This window comes from Monopterus albus, unplaced genomic scaffold (assembly GCF_001952655.1).
Source record: "Monopterus albus unplaced genomic scaffold, M_albus_1.0 scaffold41.1, whole genome shotgun sequence".
NCBI lineage: Eukaryota > Metazoa > Chordata > Actinopteri > Synbranchiformes > Synbranchidae > Monopterus > Monopterus albus.
The window spans coordinates 3,421,967-3,442,748 of record NW_018127921.1 but is presented as its reverse complement, the minus strand read 5'-3'; the positions used below and the strand labels follow the sequence as shown (position 1 = coordinate 3,442,748).

At 40.4% G+C, this 20,782-nt stretch overlaps 1 protein-coding gene across 6 annotated transcripts in view; it reads left to right on the top strand.

The window, feature by feature from the left end:
- Nucleotides 1–3,872: 3,872 nt before the first annotated feature.
- Nucleotides 3,873–20,782, top strand: part of cacna1c (calcium channel, voltage-dependent, L type, alpha 1C subunit) — a 264,475-nt gene continuing 247,565 nt past the window's right edge. For all 6 annotated transcript variants that reach the window (XM_020599581.1, XM_020599583.1, XM_020599582.1 and 3 more), the window contains exon 1: nucleotides 3,873–4,823. In XM_020599581.1, the coding sequence (XP_020455237.1) occupies nucleotides 4,766–4,823 (58 nt within the window). In that variant the 5' untranslated portion in view covers nucleotides 3,873–4,765. The remainder of the gene's footprint in view (nucleotides 4,824–20,782) is intronic.

Here is a 20,782-nt window from a genome sequence, read left to right as displayed (position 1 = left end):
ATGATTAATGAAGAAATGATGAATTTTAACAAAAAGCCACAATCCACCTGGCCTGGTGGGGAAAGGATGTCTTGAAAAGAAGACAGCTTTAGACATTTTCATGTCTTTTATGCTTTCCTGAGTCACACAAGATTTGACCAAGAAAAACATAGTTTATCTGAATTTGTCCTATTTCTCTCTTCGAGGGTTTTGAGGATTGAACTGGATGAGCTTTGAAATTTTTGTTTGTAAATTCTTTTACTTTGTGAAAGCTTGAATCATGGCGAAAAGGAAAAAAGAGGAACAAGCATTGCCCATTCGGCCACCGCCCGGCCAGAGCCAGGTGAGGATCGGTGACGTGAGACCTTTGACTTTTATTCAGATCAAGAGCTTAGCTCAACCATAATGATTTTAATCAGTATGATCATTTTAAATTTATGTTTAGAATTAGTAGTTGTTGATTTATTTAGATTGCAAGCAGATTATTGATGATTTTAAGGTTTATATTTTATTGCTTGTTGCTTTGCTGTAGCTCTGTTAAGCTTTATATAAAATTCCTGAAAAGATTTAATACTCTCTGTGGTTATTGAATCAAGGTGATGTTATTGACATTCCTATGATTTTGGTGAGTTAACACTTTTAAGTGGTAATGGTTAAGACACACATTTCTCAGTGTTTGGTTACCCAATTTTCAATGAGTGTGATTACCTAAGTCTTAGTGAGTGTGTGAGGTTGCATAACAGTTCACAGGGTTGACAGAAGGCCCAGATTGAGCTGCTAAAATGATTTTTAGACAGATACATCTGAAAAGGGTTTATTTTGAGTGTTTGATTACACAAGTCATAGTATTTATAGTATGCCAACCTTTTCAACAGTGTCTCCAAAAGTTAAAACAGGCAGTGGCAACCCAGCGGTGTTAACAAGCTGCCTGGCTGCGGATACCTCACGGTGACAACACAAGCAGCACTTTTCTGATTGGGCTTGTTACTTGGGTGAATTCTGTACAAACCGGCTGGCTGTGCGAAGGGAGGCGGAGTTTAGAAAATTATATCAGAAAAGGATTTTATCTAAAATATTCAGTTATTTACTTGTTACATAATACACACTATTCTTTAAATATCCTATCCTTAATAACATCTTAGATCAACTAAATACTGTGCAAAACAAATATGGTCTTAGGTGTCCAGTGACACAGCTTTCATTGGTTATTTCAGACTAAATTTAACACTTCCTCAAAAAGCCAGAGTATCCTGGCTTATAAAGGTTTCTCAGTATGGTAACATCTGAGGGTTAAGGGGGTAGCTGCCACAATAACTGCAGGTTGCTGTTATTTGGGAGGTTTGGGGTCTTATCCTGAATTAATAACATGAAAGAGGGAGGTCTGCAGGGAACTCTGTTCGCAGGTTCATGGTAGTCAATTACTGAGTGAATATCTCCATCATACAACCTCAAGCAGTGTTTGGAGCTTTAATATGTTTCAAATATGCCACCTTAGTGTGAGAGGTTAAGCTTTATTCCTATGTCCAGGGGTTAGCATATGGCCTTCATACACTTCATTAAAACAGATGGAAGTGTTGCAATGAAGTACATACAATTGTATAGGTGTGCCTGTTAAAGTGGCGGGGTCAGTGTGTTTAAGGTAAATGCCCACTTTAACTGATCAAGTGACACTGAGAACCTGACACTAAGAGCCTGACCCCAGGTGGCAGTACTGAGCAAATCGCTGCTTGGCGCACCAGAACAAGGAGAAGATGCCAGGTTAAACCGGAGAAAGCAGGTGAAGGTGAGATTTGTGTTCAAATAGAAGCGTTTTCATATATCACGCTTTACTTTCACAAGAAAAAAGCATTAAGGGTGATGACTAAGTAGTTGGCTTTGTGTATGCATGTCGGGTTTGTTTGCTGGCTTCTCTTAAATTGTTGTGCAAAGCCGTCCCCCGGCTGTTTTTGGAAGAGCCACCCGGGACTGTTTCCAGCAGAGTTAGGGCATTCGGAGCTTTTCGGGGCAACGTTTTTAATATGCAGGTCTTGGGTTTCATAATGGATAAGCATGCCACCCAGTGCAGCAGTTTGTTTCACTAATGTGTTTTTAATAATTTTAGAACAACAATGGAAGTCTATCGCACAGACAAATAAGCTCATCCAGGGTGGAGACATACAGCCTATAACTGTGAGTAGAAGCACAGTTTTTTAGTCTCTGTGTGGTTATTGTTGAAAATACTATTAATAGCCTATAGAAAATGACCGTCCTTATCCTTTAACCATGGAACAATCTTTACATTCCCCCCAGTATAATAACATCTGCATCACAAAACACTATATTGTTCAGAAAAAGACAATTCATCTGTCAAATGCCATCAATAGAATAATATATCAACTGCATCCCTGTTCTTACTATGTCTACAGTGACACATAGACAAAAAGCTTTATTCTATTACAGGATGGTGGGTGGTGATTTTTTTGCTATGGCAGTGAACAAATGAACATGGGCTGGGTTGAGTCATCAGATTCGTCTCTGATTATAGCCTTCAGTGAGACTGACATACGGCCTATGCATTGTGAAGTTTGTATTCAATGTCAAATTGCCATAATTGGGATCTGGAAATGCTGCTTAGTACTTTCACTACATCTTGATGTTTTATTGAACCTAGTTATTCTGGTTTGTGAAACACTTTCATACCTTTGTTTCATGCATTTGATATCTTGAAATCATCCTTTAAAATATTTGAACAGAATTAGTTTTAGGAACTGCTTTTCAAAATAAGGTCAAGATCCTTTTTAAGACTGATAATAGGGGAATAAAAAAAAAACTTTTATATCAAGCTATCTGTGAAGAGCTTTTAGCCCAATTTAGATATGTTATTTGTGCAAGCAGGTCTATCTCCAAAGTGTAGGAGTTGTAGAGCCAAGCAGACACCGTGTCATCAAATCTTGGTCCAGAGCTATTTAGTTGAGAGCTGATGTTGCTGACTTTATTGTGTTACCTAAGAAAATGTACCCGTGTCCAGAAAATGACTTGGTATGTTTTAGGGGCCAGTACAAATTTGTTTCTGGCCATGGAGAACAATGTCAAAATATGCTTCACCATCCTGAGGGCAGAAAAGAAAAACAATTCTAAAAATCATTTTCGGGATAAAGAGATTCCTTCACTTTTTGAGCACTGACCTTCCTAAACCAGCTTACTTCATGTATTTACACAGGATCCAAAGATTTAAAAATCAGCTTCTTTGTGGTTTCTTATTGTTTAAGAATGAGCCATGAAATGATCAGTTCTTGAGTCATAAACGACTTGAAAAACCACATATTTAGTGTGTGTGTAAACACAGCATTGGCCAAAAACAAGAACGGGGTTGAAATAGTCTAGATGTGTAGGGACTATGGGCAAATCAGATGTAGGTACAAAATCTCAGCTCTCTGCTTCTTCCTGGAGAAATTAGAGTCTATGGATCATTATCCCCATTACACTCCTCTCTCTTTCACTCAACACACACATACACAGGAACACATTCCTATTTCCTCTTGTTCTCTATCTTATTGTCTGTATCACATTAGTGGGTTTTGGCCACCTTTTTATTTTGTCTTTTTTTTCTGACACTGTTCCTGTTAACATTTCTTGACTCTCCTCCCCTTCCACCATACACACTTCATCAACATCATCATGATCTTTGCCTTTATCATCACCATTATCATCTGGATACCATTCGCTGGTTCTCCACTGTTGCCTATAGAGTCTCCCTCCCTCCCTTCCCTCCTTCTTTCTCTCTAGCGCGCACACGCACGCACACACACACACACACACACACACACACACACAAACATCTGGAAATAGTCAGTGTCTGCATGCACGGGAAGGGGGCTACCTCTCTCTCTCTCTCTCTCAGTATCACTGCAGAGCTAAGCTGCAGGGGCAGCAGAGGCAGAGAGAAGAAAGAGATCAAACTCCCGATCAGTGAGACACAGCCAGACAGGCAGACAGACAGGCAGACAGACACATAGACTGACTGACAGACGAACCACCGGACCATTACGGACTGGATCAGGACGTTGAAACCCGCCTCCGGATGAGACAGGACGGCCTGGCTTTTGTTTTTTTGGGGGGACTCTGCTACAGATACGTGGAATAACCGACAAGCTATTGGGAGAGTTAACCCCGTGCTACCCGTGATGGAATATTTACGCTCTTCTCAATTTCTAATTTTTCTTATTTTCCCTTCCTTCTCCTTCTCTTCTTCCACCACCTCCACCTCCTCTTCTTCATCCCCTCACATTCTGACACGCTGCTGAAGATGCGCGCGAATGCGTCTTTTGCGCACTTCCATTGCGACCACCACTGACAGCGTTCGTGCTTTATAACATTTTGAAACCTTATTTTTTTAATCACAGCAAGGGAGAGGGGAGAAAGAAAGAGGGAGAGAGCGAGCGAGGTGTGAATTGAATTGAACGCGGTGCTGGTCTCATGTTTCTTGCCTAGGGCCCGGATGTACCGAGGGATGCACCGGTGCGTTTTCCCAACCGGTTCCGCCGAAAGCTCCCTCTTTTTTCTCGCCTTCACCTCCATCATGGGGATTAGGTAATATTCACTCCATCCGAAGAGACCCTCTCCATAAAGAAAAATAACGGAATACCCAAAACTATCTGTGCCAGACAGTTCTTTCTTATTTTTCCCTGTTTTTTGATTTCTTTATTTTTGGGGGGCTTTTCCCCTCTTGTTATTTTTCCTCCTCCTCCACAGCTTTTTCCTCTCTCTCTCTTCCATTCACCTATAGGGATAACGCCGGACTACATTTATGGTAAATGAAAGCAAAAACATGTACATCCCGGAGGATACCCTTGAGAACCATCAAGGTATGTGGTGCCTTTTTTATTTATAACTGGCAAACATCTTATAATTGTGCGTGAGAGAGGGAAGGGAGAGCGTCAAAAGGGGAGGGAGGGAGTAAGAGAGGTATGATCGTCTCGAAATGGGGATGGGATGGGGGAAAGAGGGGGTGGAGGGCAGGAGGGAGGAAGAGGGGTAAAACGGAAAGGGCTATTAACACTCTCCTCCTTTTACGACAGATGAACAGTGTAGTTCTTTTTCTTCCACTTTCCTACTGTGTACAGTTTGTTTCTGATTTTTCTTCTACGCGCAGTTTGTGCAGCAAGCGAACTTGTGCCATAATCACGCAACAAGGCTGCAGGTAGCCGCGAACAGCTATGGCTGGGGCCTTTTTCTTGCTTGGTTTCCATCCACACTTGTGGGTTTGACAGGCCTTTCCATCGGAGAACTGTGGCATAATGGGTGGGCAATGGTCATAATTAGCCAGCAGGCAGTTGTAGGCGGGGGACATTATTGTTTATGACACATTGCCAGCAGAAAATGACAGCAAAAGTGTGTGCGTACAAATTATTTGACAGATCTCGTCTCCTCAAAGCTTCTGGGTTAGGTAAAGTAAATCGCACACATATTTTGTTGGCTATAGTTCAGAACTGAACACAGAGTGGTGCTAAGGAGCGAGAATTTCAACAGCACCCACCAATATGTACACTGGATTATTATATATCCTCCAGTATTCTATAGTCATTAGTCCTGTTTGTCACGTTTTGATCGAAGTCTTCATGTCGACAGGGCTTCTTAATAGCAGAGCGCGAGAGAGGAATAGCACAGAGATGACAGGTGGCAGTAGGAGGGCCTGCAGGACTTATTTATCTGCTGAGAATTGGGTTGATGGTGTGCTATTTTTGGGATGGCAGCGGAGGACAGTAGCTTCTTTAGTACAAGATTTGATCGAAGTTTAACGCGACGACTTTTTAAGTGTTTTCAAAGCAACACGTGCAGAATCAGTGGAAAGCCAGGGCTGTGGTTTGATTTACGGTGAGGAAAGGGTCTGTTTGCATTGCGCAGTATTACGCGTCGCTCCTTCCACCCACGTTGCAGAGAGCAAAGCCCAGCAATGTATTCGTTTACGTCTATAGCCGAACCTTGTAATTAAGCCAGGGGTTATTTATCCGATCACTATTATCATCCTCTTAACCATCATCATCATCGTCATCGTCGCCTTCATCCACCATGTCCATCACAGCCACATACCTCTGCCTTGGCGACAGGTTCCATAGCAACAGGGGATACGGGGAGGGGTGGTGGTCTATGTGTATATGTATTTATGTGTTTGTGTGCGAGCATCGGTGTCGCAGCGAGGCACATTCACCAACAGTTTGTTCCCAGAAGCAACTAAACATAGGGTGGGTGTTACCTGCAGGAGCTGCTGCTATGTTCATCGGGCTTACATAGATTATTGGCTGTTTAAACACAATGGCACATAATCACGAAGCTGTGTGTCCAGTGACAAATCACAGTTACCTTCATTGCCATGGTGCCATTTAATTTTTGTTGTTCTCATCAGAAAGGGCCTCTTTGTTCAAGATGGCCAAGAAGTAATGGATATCATCATCAGCATCATCATAATCACATACTGTATAATCTGTCAGTCTGCCATAGTGACTCTCAGCCAGATCAGGAGAAGTGTTTGACAACACAAGAAGACACTAGTAGACCTTTGTTTTAACAAGTAGTTCTTGATGTAGCTTAGCGAAACATACATTTCTTTTCAAGACTGTTCTAAAGCTGGGCATGAGCTCATTACTGACATTCTGAACTTATTACAAACCTCACAGGAGATTGGTACATAATACCATCTAATAGTCAAATTATTTCATATGCAGAGCAGGAACTATTTTAGCTTAGGTGTGAGTCCACAGCACAGTACTAGCCAACAATAACAAAACAGGAAATAATTACATTATGCACATTGTTTGTCCCATTTGCCTACTGGAAGTGATAAAATATAGTTGACTATAGTGAACTGCTTGTTCAGTCAAAGTGAATCAGTACACCATACATGAAATAACCGTATTTGATAAACATTTTCAAGCTGATAGAATCATGTCTGAATACACCTTTTAACTTATTTCTCATCACTGGGAATAACTTGAACCAGATTACTGTGAGATGCTGTATACAGAACATTTATCTCAGGATGCAGTTTATTTGCGTGGTGGTTTCAGCACCACGGACAGTTCATTCTTCATTGGTCTATTGACAGCTATATGACAGCTGTTGAAGAGTTGCAAAGACAGACATTGGTCTACCAGGTTACAGTATGCTATCAATGCACTGCCACCGGGAACTGTCCCGTACTCAGGCCAGCTGGCCGGCTATTGGCCTGAGCTGCCTGGCCCCACTACACATTTGTGTTTCCATTGCACAGCATGTGCATTGCTCTTGCAGAGTAGCCCTATGTCATGATGCCATCTTCTGCATGAGCAGAATGGACATCAACAGTAGGTGCACAACAGAGCAAACATGGATTCAACAAACATAACTTATATTTATAGGCTTCCTCTTTTTGTTTTCATAATGCGCTGCCTTTTCCTTTTTTGCTTGTTGTTTTTTTTAATAGGGAGGGTCACCTTCTTTAGCTGAGACACTTTCTGTTGTTAAAATGGCATCTCATGTCATTGTATGAAGAGCAGGAAAATGTTTTGAAACACACAGTGCACATACAGTATACACACACACACATTTATTGCAGCAGCAGTGTAATCAGCAAGTTGATTTTTCCTGTGGGCATTGTGCCAGAACCATGAAACCTCCGTTAGGGACATTAATTGGTTTCTAATGGTTACCCTGGGGTGCTTGCCACCTGCCAAATCACCTCACTGTAATGACTTGACTTGATAATGCTCAGTGATTCAATTGAAGTTACCTCAAAAGATGGTTTAACAACACAGAGCTGCTGCCAGCCATGTTCACACCGGCAACTTTTCAAGAGGCTCTAAACCAGTCTTCTATTCTTTGGCTGGATTTGGACTTTACACACACACACACACACACACACACACACACACACACACACACACACACACACACACACACACACACACACACACACAGACACACACACAGTCAGTACGTAAAGTTTTCAGACACTTTTAAGTTTTCCACATTTTGTTATGTTGCAGACTCATCTTGAAATTGTTTCAATTTTTCTCCTCATCAATCTACACAATACTCCACAATATTAAAGTGAAAACAGATTTTTGCAGTGTTTTGAAAATTTATTAAAAATAAAAGACTGAAATATCCCATTTACATAAGTATTCAGACCCTTCACTTCGTACTTGGTTAAAGCACCTTTGGCAACAACGACAGCCTCAAGTCTTCTTGAGAATGAAGCTGCAAGCTTGGCACACCTTTCTTTTGGAAATTTCTTCTAGTCTTCTTGGTAGAATTGTTCAAGGTCAGTCAGATTGGATGGGGAGTATTGATGCACAGCCCATTCCAGGTCTCCAGAGATGTTCTACTGGGTTTAGGTCCAGACTCTGGCTGGGCCACTCCACGGCATTCACAGAGTTTTCTTGAAGCCAAGCTTGTGTTTTCATAGTGCTTTGGGTCTTTGTCTTGTTGAAATGTAACCCTTTGCCCCAGCCTGAAATCCTGAGCATGCTGTAGATGGTTTTCATTCAGGATTGCTCTATATTATTCTGCTCCCATCCTTCCCTCTATCCTGACTAGTCTACCATCCCCAGTCTCCAATGCTGTCAGCCTCAGCCCAGTCGCAGATGTCACAGCATGATGCTGCCACCACTGTATTTAACTGAGGGATGGTATTAGTTATGTGCTGCTCAGTGTCAGTGCCTGGTTTTCTCCACACATGCTGTGGGGAATTGCGGCCAAATAGTTCAAGCTTTGTTTCATCAGACCAGAGGATTTTGCTTCTCATGTTCTGAGAGTTCTTCAGGTGCCTTTTGGCAAACTCCCAGTGGGCTGTCATGTCTTTTAGTGAGGAATGGCTTTTCTCTGGCCACTCTATCATAGAGGCCTGATTGGTGGAGTGCTGTACTGATGGTTGACCTTCTGCAAGGTTCTCCCATCTCCAGAAACAAACTCTGGATCTCCTTCATAGTGACCTTTGGGTTCTTGGTTACCTGCTGACCAAGCCTTTCATCCCCCATTACACCATTTGGTTGGCCGGCCAGATCTATGAAGACTGTTGGTGGTTCCAAATCTCTTTCATTTGAGAATGATGGAGGCTACTGTGCTCTTGGGCACTTTCAATGTTGCAGAAATTCTCTTGTATCCTTCCCCAGATCTGTGTCTTGACACAGTCTTGTCTTGCCGGTCTTTGGACAATTCTCTTGACCTCATGGCTTTGATTTCACTCTGACATGCACCATCAACTGTGAGTCCTTATACAGACAGGTGTGTGCCTTTTCTAATTATATCCAGTGAATTAAATTAGGCACAGGTGGACTTGAATCAAGTTGTCGAAGCATCTCAATGACTGTTGATGGGAGTAGGATGCACCAGAGCTCAGTTGCAAGTGTCATAACAAAGGGTCTAAATACTGATGTAAATGGGATATTTCAGTCTTTTATTTTAATATATTTAGAAAACACTCAAAAACCTTTTTGACTTTCACTTTAACATTGTAGAATATTGTGTAGACTGATGAGGAGAAAAATTGAATTGAATCCATTTTAAGATCAGTCTGCACCATAACAAAGTGTGGAAAACTTGAAAAGATCTGAATACTTTCTGTACTGAATGTATGTATGTTTGTATTTATACATAAAAATGAAAACAGAGCAACTGCAGATGGCAGAGTTGATGGCTTCTTCGAAGTGAGGGAAAAACAATCAAATGCATTTTAATTAGAATTCACATGGGCAGAGAAACAGTGAATTGAGATAAGCCATCAATCAGTTTGCTTGACAGAGATGGAAATCTGGGCAATCAAGCGCCAGTCTACTGTTGCTCAATCTACTTGTTGCAGTTGTGGCAAGGTGAAATGGATAAACTGATTATTTGACTTGTGTCAGATTGTGTAGTAGAATGAATGCAACTTGAAAGTTTTTCCTCCATAATAGAGAAAGACATTTTGTCTTATTATGCAGCCTCAGTCTGTGGAATTGTCATTGATGAGCTACTTTTTACAACATAATTGACTTCCTGTCTGATTCATTAATGCTAATTTGGATGGTATAGTATCAGATGCCGTTTATCAAACCTGCTTCCAACCAGTGTTTGCTTTGAAACAATAGCACTGAGGTAAAATAACTTAATGTGAGTCCGAAGCCTTTGTAATCAAATGTTATTATGTGGCAGTCATTTGAAGAAGAAAATCATAAGAACCACTGCAACATTCTTTGCTGTTTCTAGAATGGACATTGAACACAAAAATTTTATATGTCTAACAACAAAAAACACACCTTGTTAGTGTGTTGCAGTCCAACTTTGATCAAACAATATCCTCCCTTTACCCTTACTGACACTCACTAAACAAAAGCCAGCCAAGCAAACTTGCTTTTGTTTTTGCAAGGTGTGCACATTTCTTTTAGCCTGCTATACTGTGTCTTTTCCGCGATTGCTATGCCATCTCCTTTAATACTTCAGCACAGAGGCAGAAAAGCTTAAGGAACGAAGTTAAATTGTTGCATGCGTGTGAACCTTCATTTGGCAGTGAAGCTTTGCTATGTCTCAGGTTAATTCAAGCACAGTTGTTTGATGCCAGCCAGTGAGTTGCTTTACGCAAGGAATTGGGTTTTAGTGAGGGAAGCATTATATTGTGATTCAGTTGTACTCAAGCCTATTAAAAAATCCAAATGTAAAGTCAGAGAAATTAAAATTATTTGCTTGAACTGAACTGTTTACAGCTCATACACTCAGACAAGGTGTTGCAGATACATATTGCTTTGTATAAAGGGATCACTGCCTTATGTTGTCAGCGCTTCAGGCGTTATAAGACTGACACTATACATAGGCGCAGAATGTAGTGGCTATGGTATGTGTGTAGAGATGTTTGTCACAGTGAGGTTATAGCTGTAGTGGAGGATGTAATGAGCGATTAAAGCCCAGTCTGCAAGTTTAGATCAGCCCCTTAAGAGTATGGCATGGCTTTAACTTAAAGATGCAACAACAACAGCTGCTCTTAACTGAAAACAGCATCTGAGAGACAAAAAACACATGGAAGCAAGAAAAGATTGGAGGATCGAGTCGAAGGAGAAACAAGAGGACAAATGACAGACTGCATTAAAAGAGATAAAAGAGAGGAGAGAGTAGAGAGCAGGAACAGAAAGGAGTCATGGAACAAAAAGACAGACTGGCTAGGAAACAGAAGGACAGAACGCAAAGCAAAGGGAAGTGGCCAATAGAGAGACAAGAGGAAACTGTAAATGAGAAGAATAAAGGGATGAAATGAGTGAGAGGGCAATAAGAGTGATAGAGGAAAAACACAAGGGAGCACAGGAGGAGGAGGAGGAGGAGGAGGAGGAGGAGGAGGAGGAGGAGGAGGAGGAGGAGGAGGAGGAGGAGGAGGAGGAGGAGGAGGAGGAGGAGGAGGAGGAGGAGGAGGAGGAGGAGGAGGAGGAGGAGGAGGTTAAGGAGGAAGGATTATCTATGACTGTCTTGCTTAAGCCTCTGGTTGCATATTGGAAATCTATCCTGAGGCTGTGCTCTGTTCTTAGAGCTGTCAGACCTCAGTCTTCATTTGTGGTGGGACACTATGCCAACACTGGCAACACCTTGTATGTTTGTGTGTGACAAAGAGAGCAAGTATGCAGGTACAATCGGCCACCTGCCCATATGCATTGTGCCCACTTGGCTCCCTCTGTCTGTGTGTGTCCAGTCTTAGCTGAGTTTGGATGTGTGCTTATGCGTTTTACCTCTATTGTTTTATATGCAGTACACTGAAAAAATTGATTTGTTGGATTTACTTGATTGTAATGTGCACATCAGTCCCACACAATGATAATGTGTAAAACCAACATTATTTTCTTTATGTTAACAGAGGAACTATGAATGAATTGCATTGCATATACTAGCATAATTTGTGTAAATCCAAAGACCCGGTGTTTCCTTTTTTCAGTGTAAGAGCTAAAGTTTGTGTCTTATATAGTTAACCATCCTATAAACTTGTAAACATAATTCTTCTGTCCTTTGTTCAAGTGTTGCCAAACTAGGTTAAAGTTGCATTGGACTACATGCAGATTATGCATGCTTGTGTGTATAAAAATCGATAGCTCGTCTTTGAGGCTCAGTGAGTCTGAGGCACAATTTGAATAAATGTTATTTTCATGTATTCAGCACCAATGATTCCAGTACAAAAGCTGTTGTTAAAAGACAAAACAAAACCAAAAACAGAGGAAGCATTCAGTATTTTTTGGTGGGAATATTTGGTCTTTTTTGTAATAGTAAACATAAACAGAAAAACACATTTGAAACATCAGAGATGATGTGTCATATTACTACTGTAGCATTCTGGTAATTGATTCAACCTATTTACTCCAGTAGATTGTGAATATGCTGTTTTATGTATATTACATCAATTCATTACAGCACTGTAACAATGAGGCACATACAGATTCATACCACAATCTAGGAAGATGATCACCTTTTGGCCAGTAACAAAAGACTTAAGATCTTATCCCACTTATCTTAGCTTGTCCTTAGCTTGACCACAGTAGCCTGTGGTCTTGGTACAATTTGTGTGTGATAGAAAGAAGGTAAGAGACAGGAAAAGGGACCTGCCTATGTTTCATTTCAAGAGAGATGGGTGTGTATGTTGTAGCTGCACAGAAGGTTTGGCATCTAAATACTTGTTTAACATCAGTTATGTAACAGTGAATCTTAATAGCAGGGGAGCTTAACTAGCTGAGTGTGAATAATTACACCAGAGAGACGAAGGGATAACATGCAACAAAGTTGACAGAGATGTTTTAAACCAGCTGTGCCAGAAACTTACATTGTGAGTCCAGAATTCGCTGGGAATGCTAACATTTGAAATTTACAGCAGCTTGATCTTTTACTAGTTTGTCAAAAACTTGCCACTATACTGGTGTTTTTGTTTCTCAGGTATACCTTACCTTACTGCTGACCAATTTCCAAATCATGCTGCAGAGTTTTTGAATCTTGAATATATTTTCCCTGTTGTCCAGACAAATCTAGTTATGGATGGATTATCAAATGGGCGTACTGAAAATCATGGGTGACTATGGCTCAGGAGGTAGAACAGGTTGTCTCCTAACCGGAAGGTTGGTGGTTTGATTCCTGGCTTCTTCAGTCTACGTGTTGAAGTGTCCTTGAACAAGACACTGGTGTGCGAATGGGTGACTGAACAAATACTGTGAAATCCATGTGTGCTGCGATGCATAGAAAAGCTCTATACAAGTATAAGACAATTTACCATTTAGAACTCAGTTAAAAGACTGCAAAATTATCACAAAGAGATGCAAAACCATGCCAAAGAGACCCAAAACAACTATGAAGTTACAGAAAATGGCCATAAAGTGACAAAGAAATTGCAAAGAGACCCAAAACTGTCAAAATGAGATGTAAAATTAGCAAAAAGAGGCACAATACAACTATAAAGACACACTAAATGAGTCAGCAAAAGACCAGGATTGTACTGGTGATGCTTCTGCCCTGAACCACCAGTACCAGAACAAGAGAAGGCCATCACCTGGGAAGCTCCGGAGCGGCTCAGCAGGGAGAAGTTGGCCAGGACAACAGCATCCTTATATTATGGTTAAACCTGCCCTTTGTTTTATTGTTTATCATGATTTATTTTGATTGTTGAGATTGAAACAGCTCGTGGTTCAATTCAGTTTTATTTGTATAGCACCAGATCATAACAAAAGTCATCTCAGGACACTTTACAAAGTAAGGTCTGGGCCATACTATTATTAGTATTATTATTCTAAAAGAAAATCCCAACAAATCCCTCTTGAGCAAGCACTTGGCAACAGTGGAGAGGAAAACTTCCCTTAGAAATCTCCGACAGACCCCGGCTCATGGTGGGCGGCCTTCTGCCTCATTTTGTTTGGGTGAGTGGATATGGGAGAGAGAAAAGAAAAGCAACAAGACACAATAGACAATCAATCACTGGGCAGTTTGATGTGGCTGGTGACTGCTCATCAGAAACGTACCACTCCAGAGCCAGGGATACCTGTAGAAAGGTACAGGGAGAGAAAGAGAGACACAAACTATGGGAGAGAGGAGATGCAAAGTTAGTGATGCATAATGGTGGCAAGGAGAGAGAGGAGATGGGAATAGCTCAGAGCATCATGGGGCCCCCCAGCAGTCAAGGCCAGTCAAGCAACATAACTAAAGGAAGGCTCAGCCCTAACTATAAGCTTTATCAAAAAGGAAAGTCTTAAGTCTAATCTTAAATGTAGAGAGGGTGTCTGCCTCCCAAACTGAGACTCAGAGCTGGTACCACAGTAAAGGACCTTGATAGCTAAAGGCTCTGCCTCCCACTCTACCTTTGTAGACTTTAGGAACCAAAATTAGACCTGCACTCTGAGAGCGAAGCGATTTGTTGGCATGATAAGGCACTATGAGGTTTTTAAGATACGATAGGGCCTTATCATTAAGGGCTTTGTATGTTAGTAGAAGGATTTTAAATTCTGTTCTGGATTTTACATGAGATCATATGAGAGACATATGATCTCTCACTAGTTTCTGTTAATACTCTGGCTGCAGCATTTTGGATTAAATGGAGGCTTTTTAGGGAATTATTGGGACATCCTGATAGTAAGGAGTTACAGTAGTCCAGCCTGGAAGTAACAAATGCATGGACCAGTTTTTCAGCATCATTTTGAGACAGGATTTTTCTGATTTTGGTAATATTGCGCAAGTGAAAGAAGGCAGATCTAGAGACTTGGTTTATATGTGATTTAAAGGACATATCCTGATCAAAAATGACTCTAAGGTTCCTCACAGCAGTACTGGAGGCCAGAGCTATGTCATTTAGAGTAACTATATGGTTAGATAGCATATTTCTAAGGTTTTCAGGCCGAAGTACAATAACTCTGGTTTTGTCTGAGTTTAAAAGGAAGATATTACAGGTCATCCAGGTCTTTTTGTCTTTAAGACATGAATGAAGTTAGACCAATTGATCAGATTCATTTGGCTTCATAGATAAATGTATCATCTGCATAGCAATGGAGAATTATGCTGTGCTCCCTGATAATATTGCAAAGGGAGCATGTACAAAGTGAAGAGAACTGAACCTAACACAGAGCCCTGTGGAACACCGTGACTAACTTTAGTATGTGTGGAAGATTCATCATTAATGTGAACAAATTGGAATCTATCTCATAAATAATGCCGTTCCTTTAATCCCAATAACATGTTCTAGTTTTTGTAATAAAATGTTGTGATCAGTGGTGTCAAAAGCGGCACTGAGATCTAAGAGGACAAATATGAACACAGGTCCTTTGTCTGAGGCTAGGAGGAGATTATTTGCAACTTTCACCAATGCAGTTTCTGTATTATGATGGACTCTAAAACCTGACTGAAAATCCTCAAATAAATCATTCTTGTGCAGGTGGTCACATAACTGCTTTGCAGCAGGTTTTTCAAGAATTGTAGAAATAAAGGGGAGATTGAACATAATTTATAATTAGCTAGAACCCCTGGGCCAAGAGTAGGCTTTTTGAGTAGAGGTTTAATTTCTGCAACCTTAAAAGCCTGTGGAACATAGCCTGTTAATAAAGAGAGGTTAATCAGATCTAATATAGACATGTTGTTTAGGGGTAAAACATCTTTGAGCAGCGTGGTCACGATGGGGTCTAAGAGACATGTTGATGATTTAGATGAAACAGTTGTTGAGGTCAGCTCAAAAAGATCAATAGCACTCTGGATAAGGGGCAGGTGGATGGTGTACAATAAATACAACTGGCTTTTTAGTTTCCCAGTTTGGGTGTGAGAGACTCAGAGTGAGGCTTTTGAATGAGTTATAACTGTGTTTAGGTCTAGGGTTGGTAAACAGGCTTGAGTCGAAGATTGCTACTGCACAGGAGAGGCCTGACCCACTGCATGGTGTGTTCCCCTCCTAAACAGCTCCCAGACCCTGAGGAGGGAGCACGTCTAAGAGAGTATCAGCAGTCCAGTGATGCTATATGTGGTTGAGGGGAAAGAAACAGTGACCTGGCCTCCCTCCCTATGCTGTCCATGCCATGGATTTTAGCTGTTGGTACTGGAGAAATAGTTTTCTCCCAACCTAGTTCTTCCAGACTAATGTATCGAATGATATGAATATGACATTAATATTTCCTCTAATTACCGCTTTTATTGTTTCCCATAGTAGAGAGGGTAAGGTTTCTAAAGAGTCATTCATCTCTAGAAAGAATGCCCACTCTTTTTTAATAAAACTATTAAGGTCCGCATCTTGAAGTAATGTTGTATTAAAGTGCCATCTTCTAGAGGGTTTAATAGGGATTTGAGTAGTTAATATGAGGGAAATAGGTGTGTTCACTGATTATGATTGAGTGAATTGTGGTTTCTGCTACATGTTTAGTTAGTGAATTATTAATGAGAAAAAGGCTGATTTGAGATAAAGACTGATGGATGGGGGAAAATTATATTCTCTAGATGAGGGATTATTCATTCTCCAATTATCGCCAAGACCATAATAATTCATGTATTGTTTTATTACTTCTGTAGAGTGCCAGTTTCTTGTATTGCTGGAGGGGTTTGAGTGATCATTTTTTTGGTTTATAACAGTATTGAAGTCTCCAGCAATAATAATGTTTTAAAGTCATGTAGTGAGGAGAAAAAGAAATGGAAAAAGATGGGCCATCATTATTGGGGCCATAGATGTTGGCAAGTGTATATGCTGTGTGGTTAATGGAAACATTACCAGTGATAAATCTTCCTTCTGGGGTAATGATAGATGTGTTGCGGACCAGTGGAATATTTTTATTAGTTAGAATTGAAAAGCCTCACTACCTGCTATTGTATGTTGATGTAAATATTGTTTAAATGTGAGGTTTTGTAGTTCAGGATTTGTTAAATGAGTCAGCCTTTAATTTTGTCAGCCTTTAATCTTTTTAGCCTGGGTCTGGAAGCCATGCACCTTCCATGATACAAATTTAAGTGACTGTGCGTGATTGTTAAATATGTCTGATTTTGTGAGGCAAAGAAGTGTGTTTTTGAATATAAGATTAACATACAGTGTATTCTGAAGAGGGAGAGCAGAAAAAAGAGTAAATGATGACAGAATCTAAAGTTGGTACGTGTGTATATGTACGTGTGCAAATATGGGCATGTAGGTGTTTGTTAGCTGAGAGTGACTGAAAATAAAATGCTGTCAAATGGCAAATATGAAGCTGAAGACAGGGCAAATGTACATACAAACGATGTGGGGATACATGGCTAGGGGTGTTTGTAGCAGTTTGTGTCAGATAATTGTATGTGTGTATATTTAAGTGGTGAGAGTGATTCATTATATTTATGATGCAGCAATCACTGGTTCTTACAGCAGTTGTGGTACAGCTGTCCAATGTATAATTTGTCCACAATGTTTTGTTCATTTATTTTTTTGTCTGTGTTGTTTTGCAGTGGGGTAGAGAATTTTGCACCATCTATTTATTTCACATGGGGATTGGTGTTTGAGTGCCTTTCACTTCTTTTACTTTGTTTTTGATGACATCTTTATGTTTGTTATGTTCCAGTTTGGCTATTATTATGTGTTTTGTTTGGACATGATCCAAGACGGTGTATACGGTGGAAGATGATCTTGTTGACTGTGTCCGGTGGGATTTTGAGTTGATTCTTCATGAAGTCCTTAACTAGTGCTTCAGGATTGTCGGGAGATAGTTTATGGAGCCAGATCAGTGGCTTTAATCTTTGGCGTAAAAAACAAAACTGTAACTGAAAAAGCAAACACTGACAGTAAAGCAACTGTGGCATAAAAAAAGTATTACTACTGCAAAAATATTTTTCTCAATGCCAAAGTATTTTTTATGACAATCTTATGTTTTGTTTTTGTTTTTTTTTGTGTTGCTATCACTGTTTTTCAATGCCAAAGTTTTTTTTTCTTCAGTTTCACTTCCCTCGCACAGCTTTGGCATGGAGGGGAGGGCTTTGAAGGGCGGCGCTGGGGACAGTGTGATTTGCATAATTTGTTTGATATCCATGAGGAGAGGACAGCCCTGTCCCCTGAGCCGCAGTCCACATTGAGGCTTCTGTCTGCCAAGCATGCCCCCCTCCTGTGCTGATAGTACTGATTAGGCAAATCAGGATTAGATTAATTTGGTTATAAAGACAGTTTGAAACAGTTTCATATTTGTGAAACATTTTTTCTATCTGTGCATATCTTTAGGTGTTTTACTTTTTCCTCATGTAAACCTGAGGAAGAAATCATTTGTCAGTAACTTCGATATATCGTGTATGTAAAGATAATGTACTGATATTTACAGATTTAAATAACTGCATATACATTCTTTTATTTGACCTAAAATCTGTATCATACAGATGTCAGACAGTGCAATGTATGATATGAAGTCCTACACTACTTTCTTTGTGCAAGCTTATGTTGACACGTAAAAACTGATTGTATTTCAAGAAATCAATGTTCAGTATGTAAAAATATACAACAAAATTTACTTTTTCTAGAATGTCTAAAACCCTTTCACAAATCAGGAGATTGGCATTTTTCCAATATTAATAAATGCCAATGTTTATTTTATTTTTTGAGTAGAAATGCTTCAGTATTAGTGTTTGCTTCTTTTATGGTTTAGTTGTTTCTTTTATTTTCAGTTACGGTTTTACTTTACAGTGCCAAGGACTAAGGTCATTTATCTGGCTCCATAGTCGTTCTGGAGTGCCAGAAAGAACCAGGTTATTGGGAATGTTTGTGGTTTGATTGTCCAGTATGGTTTAAAATTTCTGGTATAAGGTCTGTTTCTTTAGCTCATATTTGTAGATGTAAAAATGTTTTTCTTTCTCTCGGGGCGAGAACATCCAAAGAAGCTGTGCCATAAGTGTTTCCTTGTTTACTAGACAGCATACATGTGTTGCAAACCCTTCCTTCTGCCTTGTTTGGCACGTTTGAGAAGAAGTAAAGTTTAAAGCACAAAGGATGTACTGTCACGTGTTTTTATCAGGCTCTCAGTTCCAGCAGCCTTGCTAGTCAGGCCTCTGGTGGGCTTATCATGGATGGGTAACTGCATAATAGAGAAAGTGGTCTGTACACAAACTTGCATTCACACACACCTCCTGCTGGGTGACAGCATCCAGGAAAGACAGAAAAAAATAGAATGTGCTCTGTGTTTGTTTGTGTACTTGTAGAGTATGACTATCTTTGAGACAGCCAGTTTACATTTTAGACCTTGGGTGTGAGGATGTGAGAAGGTGATTTGGCCGTTGTAACATATACAGTACTCAAAGGGCTGTTTGCAGGTTGTTTCACTAGGAATTTACATTTATATTTCTGATTCTATCCATTCTGGTTAGTCCTGTTGTTTCTTATTTTTGTTATTCTCTGCAGTTTGTCTGTGTTTCTGTTGTTCCTTTTTCTTCATCAGTTGTTACCATAGTGACTGACATAAGACTAGATTCAGGAGGATGAAACTAAGGTTAGAAAGTGAGTCTTAAAAAGATCCTGCATTCTTTCCCTCTTCTTTTTCACTCCAGGGGCCCTTTTGTTGTGGCTTCAGCCCACCTCTCTTTCTCCTACTTTGACTTTCTAATATTCTGTCTCCAATTCTGTCTTACTTGAAATTTGTGTGTTGACCTTTTGTTTCTCATCCTTCCCTTTTGCTCCTATTAAGACAAGGGTAAGGTCTTCCAGTATGAAACGACCCAACTATATAGGCCATGAGAGTGTCCTTGACTGTCTGTGTGTCCCCTGTCATCCCTTCTATCTAGGCTAGTCCTAATGTATGTGTGTGCTCCATGGACCACTTCCCCACAGACCACACTTGTGCGTGTGAGGGAAAAGAAAGTGTGTATGTCTGTATAGAGCAGTCCACTTTTTAAAAGATTAGACTCACTTTCACCCAGTGGGGTCGTAATGACTAAAACGGGCTTATTACAGGGCCCCTTCTACAGTTTGTGTGTGCAGTTCCATCTCCAGAGTTATATCTATAAGCTCCAGAAAGAGGAAAGGCTGGTTTAACTATTTAAGGTAGATTTAGTGTGTATTTTTGTAACTTTATGGATTGTTGGTCAGCCTACCACTTACAGACTGAAATATCACGGCAACTATTGGATGGAGTGCCAAGGAATGTGTTACAGAAATTCATGCATCATAATAACTTACTGTAGCTGCACTTTGTGTTTGGTGCTAATTAGGAAATTGTGACATGCTAACACACCAAACTAAGTGAGAACCTGGTAAATATTAGCTGGTAAGTATCAGCATGTTTAAATGCTAAATTTGGCATTTAGCCCAAAGCACCGCTGTGCCCAAGTGCAGCCTCACAGAACTGCTAGGCTCTCAGCCTTGTTATGTGTGTCTACAAGACGTACCTTTTCAAATTGAGTTTTATTTTCTTCTATGTATGTGTAAGGCTGTTGCACATTTATTTTGTGCAAAGAAAGTCACAGGCACGCACATACAGCAGGAAAACATCTTAATGTCAGCCTTTCTCCTTGCATAAAATTGATTCTGCATGTTTATGATTTATACCAAAGTCACCCGCCATGGAAATGAGAGCAACCACAGACTCCATTTCAGTCGATTGAAAAGAGATAGTGGGCGTGGCAGTAGTTCTGATGTGACTGTGGCTATTCCTGTTCCTGTCTCTTTCTCTGCTTCTTCTCTTCTTTTTTTACCTCCCCTTTCCACCCTTTACCCTGGCTCATCTCCTCTTCACTCCTTTGATTTGTATTCCAGATCAAAATGTCTGATAGAGAGAGAGAGAGAGAGAGAGAGAGAGAGAGAGAGAGGGAGAGTGAAGATGATAGGTTTTTTGGGGATTGGCTTAGCGCCTGTGGTGATGTCATCAGAACAGGAGGTGTGACATTGACTGTCTGT